Source organism: Poecile atricapillus, chromosome 1, assembly GCF_030490865.1.
Source record: "Poecile atricapillus isolate bPoeAtr1 chromosome 1, bPoeAtr1.hap1, whole genome shotgun sequence".
Taxonomy (NCBI): domain Eukaryota; kingdom Metazoa; phylum Chordata; class Aves; order Passeriformes; family Paridae; genus Poecile; species Poecile atricapillus.
Genome location: NC_081249.1, coordinates 116,170,970 through 116,186,862, shown reverse-complemented (window position 1 = coordinate 116,186,862; position 15,893 = coordinate 116,170,970). Strand labels below are relative to the sequence as shown.

The following is a 15,893-nucleotide window of genomic DNA, read 5'->3' as shown; positions in this document are numbered from 1 at the left end:
TTGTTTTGAGAAAAAGGCACGTAAATGTTTCAGCAGTTCTCCTGCAAAATGCTGATATGTCTAAAGAGCCTAGAGTCCCTGTAAGGCACAAACTTCTTTTAACCTTTCTTGTAAAAAAATGTGTCACAGTAGTAGTTAGTGAATCAGTCACTCTTCCAAGAATATTGTGATGAAATTCTATTACAGTAACACTTGATCCTTACTGACTTCTTGAAAAGACTTCTCCTCAAGAAGAACTCAGAAGAGAACAGTCTCTTTGGATGCCCTTAGATAACCCATTTAAAAGAGAAAAAAGAACTTAAAAGAGAAGAAAAGAAGAAAAAGAGTGGAAAAAAGAATAGACATTCAAGTAGTGTGCAAAGCAACTTTTAGACTTGAGAGGAGCAGTCTTGGTGAGTCACAACAGCACCAAAGTGCTCCCAAAGGATCACCTCATCCTCACAGGCAACTGTGCAGAAGAGACCAAAGGTTAGTAGATGTTTAAAAGGACATGAATAAGAATTATAATGTATAATTAAATCTATCTCCTGCATACCTGCAGTCCTGGCTGTTCCCAAAATAATGGAACAGATCCTCGAATCTGTATGAAAGATGACACAGAGTCATCCAAATATATCACCTGTTAAGGAAAGTAAAGCATAGTATTAATAATTATCACAATGTAAGCTTTTAGAATTCTTAGTCTTAACTATACTTGGAGCAAATAAAATATATTTATGTATTACATATTCCACACTACAAGTTAAAATATGGTTTCTGAGACTCTGAACAATTCCTACGAAAAGTTCCGTCACTCTCTTGCTCCCTTGCAGAACCACAGTTCACAACACATAAGGAAATACAGCTTTTATTTTTTGGGCTTGAGTAACTCCTGCACTAGGAGTAAGATGTTTCAAACATCTTGGTAAGACTTTCCTGCAGGAACAGTTAATATGAACACCAATGCACAGAAAATCACCATGCAGCCTACTCATGAGAACACTGATACAGATCTTCTGCGCCAGAAACCAACGTAACATGGCCCATGAAGTATCCAGGAAAGGAAAACTGAAGTGGAGTAACACGCTACAGCCATTCAGTGACATTGACACGCTAGAAAACTTATGAGTGTTCTGATTAACTCCTGAAACTGTAGCTGTACAAGAAGAGCCCTTCCTGCACAAAGTCCTCCTTCAGTCACCTCGGTTCTGGATGGTGTCAGCCAAAGAAACCTAGGAGCATGAACACAGCGGCAGGTACAGCCCCTTGGGAATAGGCTACCATGGAAAGTGAGCCAAGGAAAGCCAGCAAAGGAAAATTTAGCAGGTTTTGCTATTTCTGTATAATGAGGGCAGAGCTATGAAATCCAAGGCAGCAGAATGACAGTGGCTTTACAAGCCGCCTTTCAGAGGACCTGCACAAAGTAGAACGCTTTTATCTTTCCTGAGCCACAAGGTGTTTCGGTATTTGCCAAAAATCCCTTTTGCCCGTTTCTTTTACTTTAGATTAGCTCAGGCCAGAAGTGACACATGCTGCCATACAGCTCAAGGGGCTCAGGGGAAGCACAGCCACCCACAGGAGTTCAGCACCTTCTTAAGCCACTGCAACTCAGACCCAGGCATGCCCTGACCATAAGCCACACTAAAAACCAAGATCATCAAATTACTTAACCTACTTAGCTTCCTAATTTAGCATCAAAGAAACTGTTCCAATATCTGCTGGTGCCAGACTTGACTTGTGATTTGTTGATTTAGTGCAAAAATCTAACCACACAGGGATTTACATTGTCTTGTCAGCCAAGCAATGGACACTGGAGCATAACATACCTGCTCTGTTTCAACAAAATTGGCAACGTGACCATCATCATTTGTTCCCCGGACATTAAATCGGGTGCCAGCCCGTTCACAGCTTAGTCGTGATATGAGACAAGCCTTCGCCTGCTTGTGAGCTGCATAAATTGTCCTGATCTCCACTCCTCCACACATAAGACGCAACAACCAGTCATCACAGTTTACACCGTAGTGCTTCAGATGTAAATGCAGTGACTGGTTCCTATCAGGAAGAAAATAACCATCAAATAACCAGAAGGAATTACAATTCAGCTCAAATTGTTAAGCCAACTAGTAAGTCCTTACATTTTACAGCTACAAACACAAACAAGACCAGGAAAATAGGCATGGTACAGTTTTGTCATATAGCTCTCCTTTAAATGTTCCTGAAATAGTAAATCGCACAATAATAAGATGGAGTGAAGCTGTGAATTTCAATGACCTTAAAATAATAAGCCCTTCTAGCCCCTGCTTGTCACCCAGCAAAAGAACAACACTCCAAGCTTGTTTATACTTCTCTGCTCAGCCTTGTTTTGAGAAGCCAAAGATTTCAGACTCTAGGAAAGCAAGACAGAATTCCAATGACAGGGTTACTTTTTCTGTAGTGTGTAAAGCACTGTTCAATCTCCCACCATCACAAAATAAAGCTAGAAAATAAATTCTTATCAATATACACTGAATTTTACTTTCATTATATGCCACCTCACCCTAACCCTATGCTGCTCACCAGACAGGCTTCCAGGAATAAATTCCCAGCCAACTTGTTCTCAAATTTCTTTAAACACCAATTTCAGGGTTAAGTGCTGGTGCTTTATATACTCCATATATCATTCTCTAATAGCAATTACTGTTCACATGAAAGGAATTTACAGTTTCAATGTACCTATGCATTTAGCAGCACTAATCAATGCTGTATTAAGTAAGTTCGGGTTTTGTGAAATTTTTTGTTTGCCTCACTCTAGTGGGGCTTGGCTTTTGGTCTTCAGAAACACTCACTTGTATAAAAAGGGAGCAAAGTTTTCTGCATAGCAAAAAAACAGAAAAGCAAGTTCCAGGAAGATGTCAGATTGCGTCTCAGCCCAAAAAATTCTACTGGAATTGTAAACAGCATGCTCATTATAATGGTGGAAGCTCTTTAATTTTAGCCTTTTCATCCTAAATCTAAGTATATAGGTACCTTATAATAGGACAGTGAAAGCAAACAATATTCTTTCCCTGGGCACTCTGAGCCTGGATGTTTGGCACAGAAAATTCCCCAGAAAGCTCACTGAAGTGCACAACCAGAATATTTCCTGCTCTTGACTTTTAGAGGTTACACTTCTAGATCTTGGAATCTGGGCATTCCACCCACCTCTTGTGGGGATTGGTTCTTACTGAAAAAAACAGAACCAGGTAACTTCTGAAGTTTTACAACAGGGGTCAGAATCAGCCCAGCTTATTTGGACAGGCACTATTTCTCAAGCCTTGCAGCACTGACTGATCAATGGGAGCCAAGTCTTTTTTCAGATGCATAGACAAACAGCAAGGTTTCTACAACCCCTATAAACCTACATCAAGGAAATAATGTTTCTGAAGACCTGAGCTTATTTCCTACCTTAATAATTTTTCCTTATACTTCACTCTGATCAGATTTCTTCACCTGACCGAAGTAGCAGCTAAGACTAGAGAAGCATTGACTCATATGCCAGAGCTCATTTGGTGCATTTTGGCCAGAAGAGGGGGACAGGTGTAGCTTTTCACCTGTTCTAACAGTGTAAACCCAAGTTTTCAGCACCCTTCCAAGATTCCTAGACACACAGAGCATTTTTAACAAAGGCTGAAGGGAACAGAATTTCTGACATGTCAGTGTGCATTACTGACATTATTTAGGCTGCTGATCAGCAGAAGCAGTATTCTTCTAACCAAAAATTCTTTGTGTGAAAACCTATACTTTATTAAAAAATATCCAGTAAAAGGATAGCAACTGCAGCAGCCAAGCAAAGTGTACTTTGCAGCAGAGCCTACCTGCTGTCTCAACAAAACCAGCAGCATCACAATTTTCTGAGTAACAAAACTTTTGAATTGCTTTCATATGTTGTAAACCCCTTGGAATCTATCTATAAACATTACACCATTTTAGAATCCAGAATGTTCTAAAAAATAGTAGTTTTTTTTCTTTGAAGCTTCATAACCACACCCATTTAAAAAACTGACACAGTTGATGAAGAATTAAGAGGCACCAAACTGAAATGAAACATCACAGGAGATATTCAGATGAAAATACAATATAAGCAGTGAAAAATCTGTGTCTTCCAATGAAGAAACTCCCAAGTGGTCATGAAAGCATCCTGTCATTAGTAACACACTTGTCCCCTTAGAGTTCAAGTAACGCTATTCTAGAATTCATTACTCTATGTAATGCCTGCTGCACCCATTCTGAACTCACCAGAAGAACCTATTGTCAGTAGTGGTGTGCTCCTGCATGCTGCGGTGAGCACTGAGACTCAGGTCTAAGCTGATGCCAGTTGCAGACCACGCAAAATAAAAGTTTCCGGAGTTCAACACTTTGCGCACTTCTGAAATGCGATCCTCGTCTGTTGGGTCAACTCGCAATGACACGAACTCGGTGGAAGTAACTCGAAAAACTTCGGAGTCCTGAATCTTTCCCACAGACATGCATCCCGTTACTAGAACCAGATAATGTAACAGTGTGTCGCCTGCAAAACAAGAAATGGCTCAGGTAAGAGAATGGATCTTAGCAGAGTAGGTTGTTGATTCATTTATGTGCTGGAGGCATGGAAGCCCATCCCAGTTTGCCTGAAAAACATACAAAAAGAACCAATGCCGAAGAATGCATTCTCAAGTTCTACAGAAAAAAAAAAAAAGAAACCACACTGCAAAGAACAGGGATTGCAGAAACAGAAGTTATTTTTGTCCACTCCCTCATTTTTGGGAGTGCTCCAAACTTCTAAGTTACTCTGCAAAGAAAAAAACAAACCAAACAAAGAGAAAAAAGTAAGCCCTGTTCCTGTTGCAAAGATCCAGTCTTACACAAGCAGCACAGTACTCTGCCCCAAATGAAAAATTCAAGTTTTACTATTTGACTCACCAAGGTTCAGTCTTAACACACCCAAGAGCCCATATGCATCCATGACTTTGGAGTACGTATTCTTGATTGTGTCTTTTTCTGCAGAAGCTGTGGAGAGAAAGGAAAAGATTTGCTGATGTAAAAGCCCCAATACTACAGCAGTGAGAGCAGTGACTCCAAACCAAAAATCTGAGGGATTACAAAAGCAGTGCTTACGTGACACTCCTGGAAAGAAATCAAAATGTATGAGCATATGGCACTTTAAAATGGAAAATGAGGGTTTGATTCTGTGACAGAGTATGATCACGCTATGTTTTTAAGCAATAAAAAAAGCAAAACTCCAAGTGATAATAAAGGAGAACACTGACATTTTTAACAGCATCATTTCTTATTATAAAAAGCATCTACAGCACAGGCAAATATGATGCCTGAGAATGCTCTCCTGTATTAAAATTCGTCTTTAATGTCACTTTTTATTTTAAAAAATTACCCTTTTTCTCCAAGAATAAAACCATGATGTGGCAGTATTATCCCTGAGCAAGACTATCTCATATATTCCAAGCAGATCAAAACTCTTGCAGGTCCACAAAAACTGGTATTTAAAAGCCATGTTTCAGATGAATTAGGAAGACACAGTTTTCACAGACAGTTTTCAACAAAAAAACAAAAACAACCTTGTCATATAAAGTATATCTGCCGTTGCTCTCCTGGGAGTTAAGTGTGCACTTCAGCCCTTTCATCAGCACTGTAACAGCCAGGCCCACGAGCCTGAGAGCTGAGAGATGCTGCAGAGCAGCTGGATCCCGCCCATCCTGAGCTTTTGCTTATGACCAAGACTGCACTGGAAGGGCAACATCAACAATTCCAGCTTTGCCACTGGATTTACAGGGATCAAGGTTCTGTGGTTACCAACAATCAACACCATCTTGCTTTCACACTAAAAACCTCAGAACATGACATGAAGAGGAGTAAATTATAATGCCTATAATGCTGTGCTCTCTCACATTAGCTATGCCATTTAGATAAAATCCCTATTTTATTTAGAATAAAATAAACCCCTATTTTATTTAGAATTGTTCTTCCTAACAAGTATTCCCTAAGATTAGTATAGCTCTGCCTGTGCTCAAGCCTGTTGCTACTGTTCAAATATATGCCAGCTCTTTTATTAAAGTGAATCAGACAATTTAATATAGATGAAACAGTTATTTAACCACAGCTTGAAATCCAACCCCATTCAATGTTTTATTAAGTGGATTTTAAAAAAGCTTCTTTACCTTATTGCACTGATACCTATTGCACTAATATTCCTGTAACATAGATGTAATACAGAGTTTTATAGCAGCATGAGGATTTACTTCTAAAGTCTTCACCCACGGTGAGTGTTAAGAACCTGCAGCCAATCTAAAACCATTTTGTCAGCATCACCAAACTGTGTTTTCCTTAACCAGAAAACCACTGGGCTGGAAAGAACTTTTAAACTTCAGACCCTGGTTCTTTCAATCTGTCTTTTACAAAGAGTTTAATAATACCAATGCACCCTTCTAAACTCAGCTTTCCATAACCAGAAAGCTGCCATGTTCTTCCTCCACATTTGAAATTATTATGGACAGATCAGGTTTTGTTTCAAACTTCTTGCAGGATTTTTCTTAAAGGTGCCTGCTGGGATTTAATGACATGGCAGAACAATGGCTTTTCTGTCTTCTATGGATTTATTCTCTTTTTCCATTGCAGAGAAAGCTGGATATCCTTGTTAAGCCTTAATAAGTAAATGCCCAAAGTAAATTAAGTAACATGGGCTTTGCAAATTCAGACCAACAAGGCTAATAAAGCAGCAAAGGGTTGCAAAACCAACCAACTAACCAAATAAAAATAGAGAAAGTTACTGTGGCTAGTCAGTGTTTTCTTAAAGTGCCCAAGAACCAACCAAAAGCATTTCATGCCATATTTTTCATTTACATTGGACCTAATTCAGTGTGAACTCAAAGCTTTTCCACAGTAACCACCTAAGCGTTTCTCTCTCACACTGCCCGCACTTTTCCCACCTCAATTTGTTTTTTAAGGCAAAAATTCACATGGGAAAATGTCAATATGGCATCACTTCCCCCATCCTGCCCTGGTCCATGCTCACTGATCCCAGGCTTCTGCTTTCATGGCAGTGCCCAACAAGGAACTTCATGTGGTCAGGAGCGCTACAACATCCAGAAAGAGCATTTGAAGCTACTGAAAATCAAGATGAAATCAGGAAGATACAGCTTCACTGCACTCTTTTTCATTCTCTTCCCAAGGGACTCTTATCCAGTCCCCTTAACAGGCCAAACTCTGCTCTCCAGAAGCCCAAGGCACCAGTCCTACTGACCCCTATCTTTAGCCATCCAAAACCAGAAAGATTCTGTCCTTTCATGTTCACTATAAATCAGTGTCAAGAAACCAAACCAAACTAACAAAAAACTCCACAAAACCACAACACATATGGAGTGATTTTCAAACCAATTTGTAATGTACATCTGGAGAAAGCCAGAAAGCCCCATTTGCAGTGTCAAGGAAAAAAACGAACAAAATTTCAGGTCACTGTTTATTAAGGATGAACAGGTACCAGCATTTTAAAATGTCATCTGTAATAAGCACACCTTATTAATCACAGACTCATATAAACAAAGGTGACCATTCAATTATTTTGAAGGGAATATGCCAGCCCTCCCAGTGTTACACAAATGGAACCCCATCAACAATCCTGTTTTCAGGATAATCTGGTTCAACACGTATTCCGCTTCATTCCAGATCCAGAAATCAGTTTCCCAATTTTAACAATTAAAAAGTCAGGATCCCAGTGAAAGTCACCATGTAGGTTTTCTACGGCTGGGTTGTCTTCTTGGTGAGCTCACAGGGTGCCATGAGACAATACATTTCAAATTACAGTTCTACAGTTTCCAGAGCGTATGGAATACAGGTAGAATATGGGACTCTAAGCAGGGAACAAAACCACAATCCTGAAATTATGTGCATTTCCTTCAGCCCCAAGACTTCTAACTTACATTAGAGGAGAAAAAGTCCACACAACTGTCACTCTAAAAGGTTTAGAATCTGAAAAACCAAAAAAAAAAAATCTGAAAAATTTATGAACACAATTTGGTTTTGATCTTTTAAGCCTAAAGTTCTCAAGGGTTTTGTCAAATTATGACAGTTAAATTTTTGGTCTTTAAATTAAAGCCAACACCTGAATACTACCACAGAGGTGATATCAAAATCAGAATACAGTCACTACCTACATTTATTAAATTAACCAAAGAATTATTTTATTACTTTTGATACCTCTTTTTCTGACACACCCCTAGTACTGGCTCAGCTCAGGATGCAGGGGATGAGGAAACACTGCCAGATTGCTTTTCAAGGCCTGTTGAGACCACCTTGACTTAACTGCATGGAAGAATTTTCTTACTAAGAAGTGGTCTGAGTAGCACTGCTAGCCTTGGTGGTGAACAGCTACCAGAATGCCTGCTGCACACGAGTTACTACAGCCCTTACTTCAGCTCCTGAGAGCCCAGGTGGGCACGGCTCCTCCTCCTGCTCACACCTGCTCTCTCCTCAGCTTTACTATGACACTGCAGTCCAAGGATGCGCACGATGCTCCTGCATCTTCATGGCTCAGTGTTTTCTCAGACAGAATGTTCTCCACAGCAGACGACAGGAGTAAAGACAGCTTACCACTCACTTGGGATGACTCACCAGCAGGAAGAGGGAGAGAGCACACTCCTGCCCAGTCAGGGAAACCTCTCCAGTTAAGACATCTCAGAGAGCCCTATTTCAAAGAATAAACATACTGCCCATTTCATATGGAAAATAAGAAAAATAATTCTATGACACTCTCCCACTAAATTCTAAACAAATCAGCAGTGAAGCTGCTGACATTTAAACCCAGGTGCTCTCACCAGGCTTTGAGAAGGATCCCCTCAGACTCCAGTGTCTCAGGCTAATCCAATACCAGGACCACGTGGACCAAAAAGGTGTTAAATGCACAAAAGAAAGCAAAGTAATGCTCAGGTGTTTCAGTCACATCAGTTAATCCACACAGAAAACCTCCAGCAGAAGGATGGCCTGGGCTGCTCCCACGTTCAGACTGAACTGTTACACAACCATCACCTCTGAACTATCCCTTCGACCCTCTGCCTTGCTTCCCTCCAACTTGGCTGACTGGAACAGCACATGGCACACACACTGAAAATCAGCCACCATCTGAGCCCTGCAGCATTTCCTACCAAGGCTGAACGAAATCCTCTGAATCATCTTGCAGTGCCTCACCGAGGGCATGGCAAGGAAGGTTATCCTTCCCTCAGCAAAATGACAGATGTTCTTCCTTTAAGATGACACTGAAAGGATCAGTAAGCTTCCATTCCTTTCTCTTAGCCCATTTCAAAGCCGAATTTCTGTACGTGGATATTCCAGGAGATGCAGTTCACTAAGGCTTTCAGAATTGAGCCCCATAAATCAGTTTTAATGCTAAAATGTATTTCACTAGGCTGTGCATATATTATCCACTCTACATACAGGTAAGAGAACTATGATCAGGTATAAGGCTAAACAGGTTACTTAATCTCCAGTATTTAGTAAAATATTTGGAAAACTGTCTAACAGTATTGTCAATTTTTGTAGTTTAAAAAGTGGTAGCACCATCATCAAAACTCAGAAGTTTTTGACAGTTTAAAGTGATGCTGTTCTGACATGCTTGATCTGACCATTTTTCTATCTATTCACACAGATTTCCAAACATGGGAAACCTTCCCCAAGGGACAGTAATATTTCATTAACTTTGTCTATTATTTGTACAAATACCTGTGAGTTTGTACAGCTACTGACTGGAATCTTCTGGCTGGATTCTGTGACATGGCCAGTGAAATGGAGAAGTAGCACTACACAAATCTTCCCCCAGTGCTAATAATTCTACTCCTTTAAATACGCATTAAAAACAACTGATATCAGATGGGAACAGCAAGCAGAAAAAGAGAAGAAAATAAAACCTGACCTAGGGAATTTCTGGGCTTTTTCTGCTGTCAGTTTAAGATTGTGATCTTTTAACCATTAAGAAAAGTATCAGTATCTAAAGAATTTAGGGAATTTTATGGAAATAAAATCGAGGGAATTAAAGAAAAATGACACTGCTAAATATTCAGTGGAAAACTATGCCCCTGTACCAGACAGAAAAAGAGTAAGCAGTTTCCTGATTAAGCTTACTAAAAACAATACTCACTAACTAACTACTTCCAGCCGAGTATGAACATTTGCTATGATGTAATCTACCAATTAGAATTGCAAGGACAGTGCTTTGCAGATTAATAATGAGCTATCACTAACAGAAGTACAGAACCCAAGAGGAGAGAGGCTTTCAAACCTCCTTTAGGTCTGGCTTCCTCTGCTAGGCAACAACAAGGGCAGGAAGTGGGCATGAACTTTGACGCGGGTTTTACTTTTTAGGGAAGGATGTTTATCCAGGTGCCTGCAGTGTATCCCAACATCAGAAGTGACTTACTGCCCTTTCTGAGCATAACCTTCAGGAATAAATTATTTTTCATCTGTCGGCCCTTAAGTAGCTCAAGTATGTTCTGTAACTACTAAACATAGCTGAAACAACCTGTTCCACGAATCTTCAAAACATTTTATGGCTTGCCTTAAACCTGTTCACTGCCTTTATGAGTGGAGACTTAATCCACACTACAGTGCCTTATGGATACTGCCACCTAAGTCAAGAAGATTACTTAAATACATAGTATGAAGAAACTGTACCAGAAAAAGAAAGAATTTCAAAAATAGGAGAAAAACACCCACTGTTCACCTGGACCATCATACAGCTACAGCAACCACATCAGTCATTGCCAGGCCTCTAGCAGGTGCTGGCTAAGGAGAAAACTAATTCCATGGAATGAAAGCTTTCTATAAAAGAACCAAAATCAAGCTCAGAAATGCTGAGCAACCAGGTGCTTAGACTTCCTAAAGAACACAAACATATGCTATAATTTGACATATTTTAAAAGCCTATGTATAGGCCTTATGGATCTCTTCAGCACTTCTCATTTTAGTGTCCTCCAATAAAAAAAAGGGGAAGTGGGCAAAACTTTAGGAAAATATCTCATGCAGTTTTTACTTAAAACATGTAAAAATAACTCTGCAATGCAATCTTGCTCCAAATATTATTCATTTTATGACAAAACAAATCAATACAGAGTCTTGAGGGAGGTTAAAAATACAGGGATAAAATAAAGCTAAAAATCAAAAAGCTATCTAAAATCACACAAAATTAGATAAGACCAAATTATGATATAACATTTAAGAATACAGAATTTAGTGTTATGAAATGGAACACAGATAATTAGTTCATCAATGAATTATCATGTGTTCAAAATAGTGTTGTTCAGAATCAACGAAACAAGATGATGTTGGAAGCAACTGTAAGAAAATTTAGTGGACATGAAAATATAGATGCATAAAGAGATGTAATTAAATATGTAAAATTCTCTCTCAATATATGAAGATAAGAAAATGCCTATTTTCTCATTTAAATCAGAAGCCTCTTCATTAGCAAACAGAAAAATAGAACAGTTGCTTCTTTACACTCCACAAATAAATGGCTCACACAATGTCTGCCACCTTTCTAACACGGTAGTTATCAAAACAGGTCGACTTACAGAGGACAGCCACAGCTCCGGACTCAAACATGAGACATTCCTCTCTGTTCCTGGCTTCCACGATCACACTGAAGGGAAGCGGATCCAGCTTGTGATAGACACGGAATCCTTTACTGAAAGCCATTTTGCCTCAAACACAGGCAGCCCTGTCCAAAACAAGATGATGTTAATGAAACCTCCCTGTGCTTCCAGACATCTCCCACAAAGCAGGTTTAACTCATGTCCTTTCCTAGAGATTTTAAGTGTTCAACAAATCGAACAACAAAACCCCCTGCTCCCTCATTCTACCTCACGAGACTTAGTTTATCTATGTTCCAAAACAACTACAGGGATTACCTAAAGATGATATAAGAGTGTTTCAAAACCAGAACAAGCCAGAGAAACACCTTTCAAAATATGTATTTATTTAAAAGCTTCTTTGAGACAACTAGAATTTTACAGAATCCCACACTGGTTTGTGTTGGAAGGGATCTTAAAGTTCACCCAGTTCCACCCCCTGCCGTGGACATTCCAATATCCTAGGCTGCTCCAAACCCCGTCCAATCTGGCCTTGGACACTTCCAGGGATCCAGGGGCAGCCACAGCTTCTCTGGGCACCCTGTGCCAGGGCCTCACCACCCTCACAGGGAACACATCTAAATCTAATCCTATTCTCTTTTAGTTTAAAGCAATTTCTTTCCCAGTACTTAATAAACTGGATTTCTTCTTAGGGAAATAAAAAACGAAAATGTTTTCCAGCTACCAGCAATATGGGAGAGTAGCAATCACCTTAATGGTAAACCAGTGCCAAAAGCAGAGGGACAGCCTTCAATTTTTAGATCTATTTTACTAATTCTGACCTTGTACAAAAGGACAGCAGATTGTAAACACTGAAGCCGTCAAGACATTTTAAAGGATGGTACAAAAAACGTCAGCTTATTTTCGGCTCTTTTTCCCTCCCCTTTTTTTTTAACAAAAGCAGGGCTTGATTTTGATTTAAACCCTGCCCTGCGGCGGCTGAAACATCGCAGTGTCGTACTGGTGACGCTGCCCGCCAGCCACAAACGAGCGAGATCTTAAACAGCCCCACAAAACTCTCACACTGCAGCAAACCATAAACAAACGCGAGAGCAGCCAAATTTTCCCTGCTAAGGCTCGGGAAAATGCAGGGAAGGAGGATTGCTCCGGAGCGGGGTTTTCCGCCCTCCCTTCCCGGCAGCTCCCTGACCTCCGGAGCGGATACACACTGCCCTCTCCGGCCTCTCCCCGAGCCTTCCGTGGCCAGGCGGGCTCAGGGCACGGCCAAGCCGCGGGGCTCCCACCGCCGGGCCGCCACATTCCCGGCACAGCGGGACACGCCTGGAAGAGCCCGCCCCATCTCGCCTGGCGCCCGAGCCTGTACCGGCCACCCCGGAGCTCAGGCCCGGCCCCGCGGTAGCGCTCCGCTCACCGTCCGTCCGCCCCACCCGGTGCCGCGGAGCCGGCGGGATCCACCGGGATCCGCTTCCTCCTGGCCCCGCGTCCTTCCGCACTGCGCCGCCCGCCCCGGAAGGGAGGGGAATGGGGGGCGGGGGACAGGTGCTGGGGCCGCGGTGGGGCGGAGCTGTGCTTTAAACAAACCGAGCCGTGTGTGGAACACAGGCAGTCCCAAATCCCGCTGCGGGATTATTACGAGGAGCGAAACCCAAGGAACAAGCTCAGGAACAGCCGTGCGGACTGAGCGACCTCTGAGTCACCACGCTGGGCAAAGGGCTGCGATACTCACAGCGCCTCGGGTCGGGTGGGAGCCGGCTAAAGCCGGCAGCTTTCCGATGGCAGTCACGGAATAGAACCGTGGAATATCCTGAGTTGGAAAGGACCCACAACCTCGGGTCCAACCACAATCGGGTCCAACCTCTGTCCCTGCACAAACACCCCAACAATCCCAGCCTGTGCATCCCTGGCAGCACTGTCCAAACGCTGCTGGAGCTCTGGCAGCCTCGGGGCCATGCCCATTTCCTGGGGAGCCTGGGCAGTGCTAGCGCCCTCTGGGGAAAGAAGAGCCTTTCCTGATACTCAGCCTAACCCTCCCTTGACAGAGCTCAAGCCGTTCCCTCGGGTCCTATCACTGTTCAGAGAGAGCAAAGATCAGAGCTGAGTGTCGGGAGGAAGCTGCAGACCCCTGAAGAATTATCAGCTCAATCTCTTCCGCAACTGAACAAGCCCTGTAGCCTCAGCCACTCGTGCGGCTCAACATAGTCTTGTTGAAGAGTGCTCAGCTTCGGAGGCAGACTCCACGAGCCAAGGGGATTTATCCCGTTCGGCACAGCTGCCGCTGGCACAGCAGGAACAGGGAGGCCAAAGGCGAGCGAGCCCCGCGTTCTGCGCTGCTCGAGCGTACCGGAGGTGGGCAGGGCGGAACTGCAGCTCCCGGTGCGGCAGCTGTCCCGGGGCCCTGCCCCTGCGGGTACGGCCCGCAGCTCCCGCTCCATCGTCCCCACAGCCCCCGCGCTCCCTGCCCCTGCTGTTTTTTGGGGTTTTTTCCCCCAGCTGGGTTTTTTTTTACCTTGGTCCTGCCCGGTCTGCAAGGCAATGCTCATCACCAAGGGTTGGGTGCAGACCGTGCTGGGGCCGGGGTTTTGTCACGCAGGAGGGTTTTGGTTTTTTTTGAGACTCCTGGGAACTACGTTACCAGAGACTGCTGCAAATCTGTGCTGATGCCCCTCCAATAAGAGGACCCCGCTCCCACCCCTCGCCCAGCAGCACCTGTCACTCACGCTAAACCCCGCGCACCCACCCACCTCCACGCGAGCCTTGCCCCGGCACCGCCCCCGCTCTCCTCTCCTCGCACCGGCCCCCTTGCGTCATTTACGTCACGCGACCACGCCCTCTCGGCAATATAAAATGGCGTCGCTGGTGTCGTTTTGACCCCTGTAGTAGTAGAAAGTATGGGCGGCGGTTTTTGCAGCGCTCAGAGGGGGACAACGCCAAAAGAAAAAGGGTAGGGACCGCATCCAGGGGGGCAGCGCAGCACAAAGAAGGGGTTGCTAAGCGGGTGGGCTCGAGGGTGTCACAGGCTGAGGAACAGAGAGGAGTAAAAGGCTTTAGGACTAGAGAGCACACAGTGAAAATAAGGGGTACAGCTTAGGATATAAGGTAGAGTAGAGGTGCACCAGCTCTCACCCCTCCCCTAGCGCTTACCTTAAACACCCTACGAGTAACTAAGAGGCAGATGGGTATCTTGAACAGCAAAGCAGGTGCTCGTGGGTGACACACACATGCCAGGGGCCAGAAACAGGAAAATAGAGGCTGAGAGCTGAGGAACAAACGGGGGGTTGGCAGTGACACAGAGAGGCTGAGGGAGGGCTAGAGACAAACAGTGAAAATAAGGGGTACAAGTTGGGATATAAGGTAGAGTACAGGTGTACCAGACCCCTAACCCAAACCCTAAATAGGAGCCCTAACAGCACCCTTGCTTCCCTGAGAGCAGCTGCAGGCAGGAACCGTAAAGCAGCAGAGTGCCAGAACCCCTGAGAGATGCAGGCAGTACCTCTCATGCTGGGGCCACCCAGGAAGCGATAATGGGGAGACAGGTCCACAGGGTTAGGGGTAACTGGGGCTTTCCCGGCCCACCCTGGGCTCTCTGTCCCTCCGCAGCCAGGGATTGCTCCCACCCCTCCTCGAGGAGGCGTTTCATAAGGCCCGGCCACTGCAAAGAGTTCGGCTCTGCAAACATCAGTCGACTAGGAGGGCTGAAGCGTGTGGCCCAAGGACCCAGGCATTCTCAGGAGACAGTAGAAGAGTTGTCGAGTTTTGACCAGTGTGCCGCTGAGCTCACACAATGATGTTTGGTTTTCTTTTTTGTAGCTGACCAAGAGACAACATCCTGGTGACGGCAGGGACTCACTGGATGGTGAGGCAGCCTTCCCTCATGCCCCATGTGGATTCTCACCCCCGGGCATCTGAGAGCTAAGTCAAGGGCTGCAACCCGCAGAGGGGATGAAAGCGGGGTGCTGGGTCTGGGACTCATGGCCAGGGATTTTTGAGTCAGCTTTGGAGATGGGGCGGTCCCCGCTGTGGCCCCTTAGGCCACGTCAAGGGAATGTGGCACTATTGGGAATGGCGAGAAGCACGACACAGACTCTCTTGTGAGTTGAACAGGAGAGTGAGGTTTATTACCTCAGATCTTCTTTTATAGACTGACACGCAAAAGTACAGAAAGGTAGAATTCTTATTGGTCAGTGAACTAACACATTACTATCATTGGTTAGTGGGGTACACTACCCTTTGACTTTCTTTTGTAAGAAAACAAGAAACTGACAAACAGCACCTGCAAGGCTGTCTTCTATCTTTAAGGATTGTTTTAATTCTTTATGATTTCTCAGG

The 15,893-nt window shown here is 43.7% G+C and overlaps 1 protein-coding gene across 6 annotated transcripts in view; it reads right to left on the bottom strand.

The window, feature by feature from the left end:
- Positions 1 to 14,201, bottom strand: part of SYNJ1 (synaptojanin 1) — a 51,077-nt gene extending 36,876 nt beyond the window's left edge. For all 6 annotated transcript variants that reach the window (XM_058865203.1, XM_058865374.1, XM_058825863.1 and 3 more), the window contains exons 1-6: positions 14,074 to 14,201; positions 11,550 to 11,695; positions 4,897 to 4,983; positions 4,234 to 4,504; positions 1,806 to 2,031; positions 536 to 619 (exon numbers count right to left, since the gene is read on the bottom strand). In XM_058865203.1, coding sequence (XP_058721186.1) covers positions 536 to 619; positions 1,806 to 2,031; positions 4,234 to 4,504; positions 4,897 to 4,983; positions 11,550 to 11,673 — 792 coding nt within the window. In that variant the 5' untranslated portion in view covers positions 11,674 to 11,695; positions 14,074 to 14,201. The remainder of the gene's footprint in view (positions 1 to 535; positions 620 to 1,805; positions 2,032 to 4,233; positions 4,505 to 4,896; positions 4,984 to 11,549; positions 11,696 to 14,073) is intronic.
- Between the last annotated feature and the right edge of the window lie 1,692 nt (positions 14,202 to 15,893).